The sequence below is a fragment of the Perkinsus marinus genome (genome assembly GCF_000006405.1).
Source record: "Perkinsus marinus ATCC 50983 genomic scaffold scf_1104296969420, whole genome shotgun sequence".
NCBI classification, from domain to species: Eukaryota; Perkinsozoa; order Perkinsida; family Perkinsidae; genus Perkinsus; species Perkinsus marinus.
In genome coordinates this window covers 1-7,522 of record NW_003202857.1, presented here as the reverse complement: position 1 = coordinate 7,522, position 7,522 = coordinate 1, and the positions used below count along the sequence as shown (strand labels likewise).

Here is a 7,522-nt window from a genome sequence, read left to right as displayed (position 1 = left end):
TATCATCTCAATCTATTTCACCGCAAGAAACTTCTATCCCACCATGAGAAGCTTCAATTTCAACAGGCGAGCAAGTTGGTGCTATACGAACGCGGTCATGGAGACATCCAAATAGGAACTTCTATTCTAAGTAAAGCTTTTCGACGGTGCGCAGTTTTGGGAACCACAATTCCGACAAAGCAGTTTAGGAACTGGGATTTTGCACGTAGGATTTCCTATTTTCCTTCGAACTTGAGGAATTCAGAGTAAGCTCCGATTCTAAGCTTACTCTGAGTTCCTCAAGTCTTCTGAAGACTTCTGAAGTTCTGTGACTGCCTGTTACTGACAGAACGCAACTTCTCCAGCGAATCGACGAGTCACCGGTGATCCCCATAGTAACGCCGGGGATCAGAGCTCTTAATTCCCGGTGTTTGGCATCGCGGGTCGATAGTGCGTGTTAATAACGACTAAGGAAGGTAGTTCACGACTCGTGAGCTACTTTCGAAAGTAACTTTTTACATGAATCACGAGAGGAAATATGCCTTGTCCGACAAAGCTTGTCATCATACGCCGTATGACATACGGAGACTAGTGCGACAACCGATGAATTTAACTGTATCCTGGGCCATCACTGATGGCGTATCACAGCTCAATAGCGTAATCTTTCAGATGGTGGATTCGATGACAAATTGTCATTGTCATTGACAATGACCGGAAGAAGCGTTGCGTACGAATCCGCTAAACTTTTCCCTCATGCGCGGAACTTGACTCACTATTCGTAACATAGCTCGAACTGAACTACTTACGTTAGAACCTTGTATACCTGAATAATTCAGGCTGAATTACCTCGGCAAGGTATGCATGAAAACTCCGTAACGCAAGTATTCAACCATCATATTGAAATGTGTGTTCTACATTGATATTCGAACTCGACCAGTCCGAAAGGAGAAACAGCAGAGCTCTGCGGGAGATGCTGCGTTGCAGAACTTTTTCCGAGTATAGTTAGATTGTTCTTGTGAATGACAGCTACAGCGACTACATGAGTGAGAAGACAAAAAAGACCTTTCGCATGTGCGTGGAATAGATAGAACAAGAATCAGTTGGCTCAAGCATTATGATAGGCTGGGCAATAACCTAAGTCAGCGAACTGCGGATTCATCCTTACATGAGTCCAGTTCTTGATGCCGACAATTTCCTTGTGAACAGCCGCTCTCTCATCGAGATTCCGAGCCCACATATTGAAATGCTTATGCGGGGGTATAATGTAGAACTGGCGAGGTAAAGAATCTGATCCGAGTTGGGCAGCCGAACCGATGTTCCACGTGTACCGGACCCTTGCACTGTTCGGGAAGGGCATCGGCTTGTTAACCCAAGTTTTGATACGCCTCTTCGACCAGTCAGACTCACCAAACGTAGCCCAGTGCCCGAGATGGCTGGCAATATTCAACAGAGGGGACACGTCATCATATTCCAGAACGTTTCCACCACCAAAAGAGGCAACATCCATCGCCTGATCAGCCAGACCACCGAAAGTGAAAGCTGTTGCAGCTCCTGTGAGCTGTAGAGTCTGCGTAAATAACGAGCAAGCAGAGCCACAGTTACCATCCGTCACAAAAGCGACCTCTGTCCAATAATTCGGGTCATAACTCGACCCTCTGACGATTCCGGGTAGAAATAGGTCCAATACGGCATAGCAGGAACCGAAAGCACTTGTAGCGGAGTAGTTTGAAGGCTCGCCCCATGGAAGAACCCGATAATTCGCAAAGTGACTCAAAGGAGGGTCGAAAGGCGCGCGAGTTTTAGGGTTTATCAGCTCCTCGTTATCAAAGAGATACCAACCATATTGTGGAGCCAATTCCGAACCAGGGCTCGTAGATGAATCCAAAAAGCGTCTCTCTTTCAAGAAGGCTTTGAAGAGGCTCACTCGTCGAGCGACACGCTCCTCTGATAATATCGATTTTTCGATCTCCTCCAGACGCGGTACTTCAACACGCTCGATATGGGAATCACGCAGGGTAGCCGAATCGGAGAGCGCCAGGTCAACATAATTGAGCAGGATGTAGAGCTGTTGGAATTTCTCGTGGATGAAGCCTGGATCTCCAACCAGTTGAGCGTTCTCGTTGAAGAAGTCGTCGATAGTTTGATCATAGTTGAGTCCGAAAGATGACACCCAGGAGATCCAATCATCGGTCATATGGCGAACAATAGGAAAGCAAATCTCGTCGGGATTCGGTACAATATACCATTGCAACGCAAAGGTTGAAATGACAAAGCCACCACCATTGGTAGAGACATCGAATAGTATTCGAGTCACATTGTTCTCCCGAGCGAAGTCTTGAACTTCGGGAAAGTTCCCGTACAGAAGCACCGGCAATAAAAAAGTGAAACCACCGGGAACGAAGTGCGGTACGCTCACCACCACAGTGTCGTCCAGTAATGAATATTGGTAGCCGGTTCCAGAGATCCACCTCGCTTCCCCTTCCGAAGTTTTCGACGAGAAGAGAGCAGCATTACCATCATCATACACATTACGACTACTATCCGCCCGAGCCACAATGTCGTCCAAGCCAGCATAACCGTAGTCTTGATTCGACGACCCATCAGCAAAGTTCCATAGAGTGCTGGCATCCTTCTGGTAAAACTCGGTCTCGAACGCCACCGTTTTTTCGAATAGTGGATTCCTATTGGTTAGGGCATTGTAGAAGCGCGCGGTAATGGCGTCATCTCCCACGTACTTGGTATAGTCGCTCAACCGCCCGAGCCAGTTTATCTCCTCGGTGGATCCGTCGTCGAATGTGACACTCAATGGTCCCGTTGGTGGCTGGAATCGTAGCAAATTCCTGTCGACGACAGAACTAACGAAGAAGTGGTTATTGAGCCTCTGGAGAAGACCCTGGTAGATCCCCAAGTAAGGTCCACTCTCGGATACCGCATCCTGCATCCATTGGAGGACAGGCTTGCCGTCAACTTCAACAATGACATCGCCTTCCTTATGGGCAGTTACAGGTTCACCATAGACGCCGGGGTAATACGTCTCGTTGAGATTCGGGAAGCCGAGAGTTACGACCTGGGCTCCGTCACGCATATACGAATCGAAGCGAATTGGAAGCACGAAGTAGAAGTCCCTGTATGGCGTATCATAGCGAGTATGAGCGTCGTTCAAGCGGCTTAACTGACGCTGTAGAGCGAAGTGAAAAGAGGCCGCTGGAATGCTCTCACTGAAGAGCTCCTGCCTTTCCTCCAAAGTCATTGGGTTCAGCGCGGCGGCATACTCACTTATCCTGTCATCAATGAAACTCTCGATGTCAACGTCAAGAGAATGCAGCTTGAAGTTGCAGGTGTTGACCTCCACAGAGTCGTCCAAGCCATTAGCGATGTCAGTGAAGGCGTAGGTCTCAGCCAGGCCGTACTTGAGGTTGTGGAGAGTGAAGAGGGCATCGAAGTTGGTGATGGTGAGATTATTGAGGCATCGGGTCACGTCCTCGGCTCGTCCCCATATGAAGTCCTTCATAGTATCATCTGCTAGCGTCTGTCGAATAGTCCGTCCTCTGGCTGGGTTCAGAGGGGCACAGTCGTCAACAACAGGGATCGAAGATGTGGGTATGACAGATCTGTTCGCAGGACCGCAGGGGATGGGTGGCTCACTTCCGTGACACACGACACCATCCCCAAACTTGTAGTACATGCAGTGGGTGACCTGGCCAGGCATTACATCGCGGCATGCCTGATCCCACTTCTCATGATCGGGAGGCTGGCCTTGGACTGATGACCTTAACACCCACCAAGAGATGATCACACTAAGCTGGAGACGAGGCATCAACAATAAGCTATCGATGGTTGGAATCTGATATTCCGAGTAATCATGACAACTTACTCACAGTACAGCTACCGTCCACATAGCTGATCGTTCTATACGAGAGCTATCGTCGACCGCTACCGATTCGGTCACTGAATTTTAGTGGGAATGAACCAATCAGACATCCTCGATCCAAGGGGAGACGCAAGGCGTCGCCTTATCCTATCATACAACGAGTCTCCTACAATTGCACGCATGGGATTCCCATGCGAGCAATTGTAGGAGACATGTCACTAATAGCAGGGCAGTTTCTGTAGGATGATCTGTCGTTGGCCAGTTTATTCGTTGTGCTATACCGTTCGTTCGTTATGTGCGACTGTGCGGCCCTACTTGTGCGGTCCTACCTATGCGTAGTAAGCAGATAGACAGTATATAACGGTGGTACGATTGCTAAAGGTGGCTCATGGGTACACGTGCTAAACCATCGATCACATTCAGAGTTTCACGCGGATTCTTTTGAGAATTATTGTTAGCACTTCTGCCAATCTTGCCGGACGCAGGCGAAGCACGATCTGATACGTGCATCTACCACTGAGATTGTGTTGTCAAAGTCAGCAGCATCAGCTACCTGGAATGTCACATTGATACTATCAATTGAAGACCCGACCACGACCTTGAGTAGATTACTCCACACAGGGCACCTACCCTTGATGGTCTGAGGACCCAACACTATCAGCTGCTTGCATTCATCACTGATGAGGATACGGAATTCATATTGATGCTCAGCATGGCCCGCCTCTGAGTAACCCAATGCTCAGCTACAGCCCATAACGTCTCGGGCCGTGTTTGATGCAGAGTCCAAGACAGGACCAGACCAGCCACAGAAGTGTCTTCATTTTCGAGAGACAACTGTCCCGATTGCGATTAGGCTGAATGCGGCTCGCATTATGCGAGCCAACCTTGTTTCCTTTCGTAATATAGGCTTCAGCTAATATAGCTTCAGACGGAGTCCCAAGTTTCGATAGCACGCTCATAAGTCTATGATCAATGAATGTTCAAGATCAGATTAACCCTCTTCATCGGGGTAAAAAAGCCTTTCGAGCTCGAAGAAGGCTTTCATCCAGCCGACTCTGAAACTCCTCTCATGGGACCAAGCGCTGGACCTGGCGGTCCAAGGCCTCAGAGCTTACTGTGAGATTTTTCGTATCAATGCGTCTTTCAGTCACTTCTGAATATAATACTGTACATTTCGGCAACATCAGAACTCCAGCAACTTTGCGAAGATGCGTATAAAGCAATAGAGTTGCTTTTCAGCAGCATAAAACGTGTCAAGACGGACACATTCCGACATCTTGTTCGCATTTCTGCATCTTGTCTTGTTCGAATTGAGCAATGTTGCTGACATCTTTCTGAAAAGGTGGATTCGTTGTATTGAGTTTTGAACATTTTTACTACGAGTCTTAGAGCAAGCGTTCTACACGATTTTTGTGAACGGGGAACATCAGTGAGTTGCTGAAAAGTGAATGTCTGCCGCGGGCGCATTTGAACATCTTTAATAGGTTGCTAAAATGACGCAAGGTCTCGTCATTATAGTTGCTGCTGTGGTATCTCCACTTTTAGACCGATACACTTTTGCACCAAAAACCGTCGCAAAATAAAAACAACACTTTTTTCGGACCAAAACTTTTTTACGATGATTTGATGGTTCGAGTGAAACATTCACAGTTCACCCGTCACAGAATATGCCTGCTAACTCAGCAGTGCTAAGCCTAGTCTCGCTTCCCAGTCTTCCTTCTTCCTCCAAGTTGCACCATTTTCTTGGAATCAGGTCTAATTCCGTCAACCGATTCCGTCGTCCGCGAGCACTAAACACGAGCCTCATCATGAGAGTACTGGCATAATTGCCCCGGTAACACGAAATTGAAGTTCCGGACAACGAAGTCGGTTTTCCAGAAGAGACGAAATTGAAGGTCTGAAGGTGTACTCGACGAAATCGAAAGTTCTACGACGAATTCGAAGGTTCGAAAGTCGAAATTAAAAGTTCTTATAGAACTGTTCTATTAACACAACCTTGAACTTCCTATGGACTTCGGACGAACTTGAATGTTCTATGACGAAGTTGAAGGTTCTAATTATGAATATGATCTTCCCGTTTCGGATTCGTACCTCCAACTTCGCGCGTCCCGACGAAGTTGATGGTTTCAAAGACGAACTAGATGTTTAAAAGGCGTAGAGATGATGACCTCGAAGTTGACGACCTGGTCTGGCTAAATCATCAAGCTAAGAAGGCTGAATCTTGTATTCCTAAACTGTCACCTCGCTACATTGGTCCATTCCGTATCAAGACTATCACTGGTAACATTGTCACTTTGACTGGTTATGACGGAGCTGAAGAAGTAGTTAGCTCTCGGGACGTTAAGATATGTCTCGAACCAGATCTTGATTCTGACTAACACGATTACCTATCATGAATAACTTTCTATAAGAGAGGGGGGAACTCCTCATCGTCATCTCATTTCACCCTATTCTATACCATCATACCAATAACTCATTCACCTCACAATCAAGTTCATAGTACTATCCATTATCGATCGACTTCATTCGGAGGGAAAAGTGTTACTGCTCCTACCCATTGTGCGCGATTACACGTGTGTGCATAGCTAATCACCTATTCCTCCGAATAGATTAAGACAAAAGGCCTTTTCAACTCCTTCCGACTCGTGTTATCTACTATGAGTCTCGACAAACTTTGTCGGACAAAGCAACAATCTCGGAGATCCAATGCTTGGTCTCATGAGAAGAACCTCAGGGTCGGCCGGATGAAAGCGTTCTCCGAGCTTGAAAGGCTTTTTGTTCCACCCTCAGGGTGTCACCCTATGAAGAGGGCTAACCTGATCTTGAACGCTCATTGATCATAGACTCATGAGTGTGCTCTCAAGTCTTAGAACTCTGTCTGCAGCTATATTAGTTGAAGTTCATATTGCGAAAAGAAACAAGGTTGGCTCGCATTTAGCCTAATAGTAATGGGGAACAGTTATCTCTCGAAAATGGAGACACTTGTGTTGCTGGTCTGATCCTGTCTTCGACCCTGCATTGAACACGGCCCGAGACGTTATGCCGTAACCCAATGCTCAGCTACAGTCCATAACGGTTATGGACTGTGGCTGAGCATTGGGTTACTCAGAGGCGGGCCATGCTGAGCATCAGTATGAACTCCGTATCCTCATCAATGGAGAATCAAGAAGAGCTCAAGAATGCGAGCAACTGAGAGTGTTGGGTCCTCAGATTATCGGGGGCCGGCGCACTGTGTGGAGTCTACTCGAAGTCGTGGTCGGGTCTTGAATTGATAGTATCAATCTGACATTTCAGGTAGCTGATGCTGCTGACTCTGACAACACAATCTCGGAGTTAGATGCAGGTATCAGATCGTACATAGGCTGCGGCCGGCAAGGTTGGCAGGAGTGCCAACGATAATTCTCAAAAGAATCCACGTGAAACTCTGAATGTGATTGGTGGTTTAGCACGTGTACCAATGAGCCACCCTTAGCAATGGCGCGCCCGCTATTGCTGTCTATCTGCTTACTCCGCATAGGTAGAACCGCACAAGCAGGGTCGCTCAAGTAGGGCCGCACAGTCGCACATAGCGAACGCACGATATAGCGCAACGAATAAACTGGCCACACAAGCGGACAGATCATCGGATGATCTAGATGATTCATTGTACAGCACTATCCTGCTATTAGCGAC

The 7,522-nt window shown here is 47.4% G+C and overlaps 2 protein-coding genes across 2 annotated transcripts; one reads left to right on the top strand and one right to left on the bottom strand.

The window, feature by feature from the left end:
* Positions 1–1,084: 1,084 nt before the first annotated feature.
* On the bottom strand, positions 1,085–3,688 carry Pmar_PMAR006703 (hypothetical protein; the record flags this gene model as incomplete). The annotated part of the gene is made up of 1 exon (XM_002767948.1): positions 1,085–3,688. One exon carries the CDS (start codon positions 3,686–3,688, stop codon positions 1,085–1,087), a length of 2,604 nt encoding a protein of 867 aa, XP_002767994.1.
* A 2,303-nt stretch (positions 3,689–5,991) lies between these two features.
* Positions 5,992–6,171, top strand: Pmar_PMAR006702 (hypothetical protein; the record flags this gene model as incomplete). Its single annotated transcript, XM_002767947.1, has 1 exon — positions 5,992–6,171. A coding segment is annotated over one exon (180 nt), but the record flags the coding sequence as incomplete, so codon positions are not given.
* Positions 6,172–7,522: the final 1,351 nt, after the last annotated feature.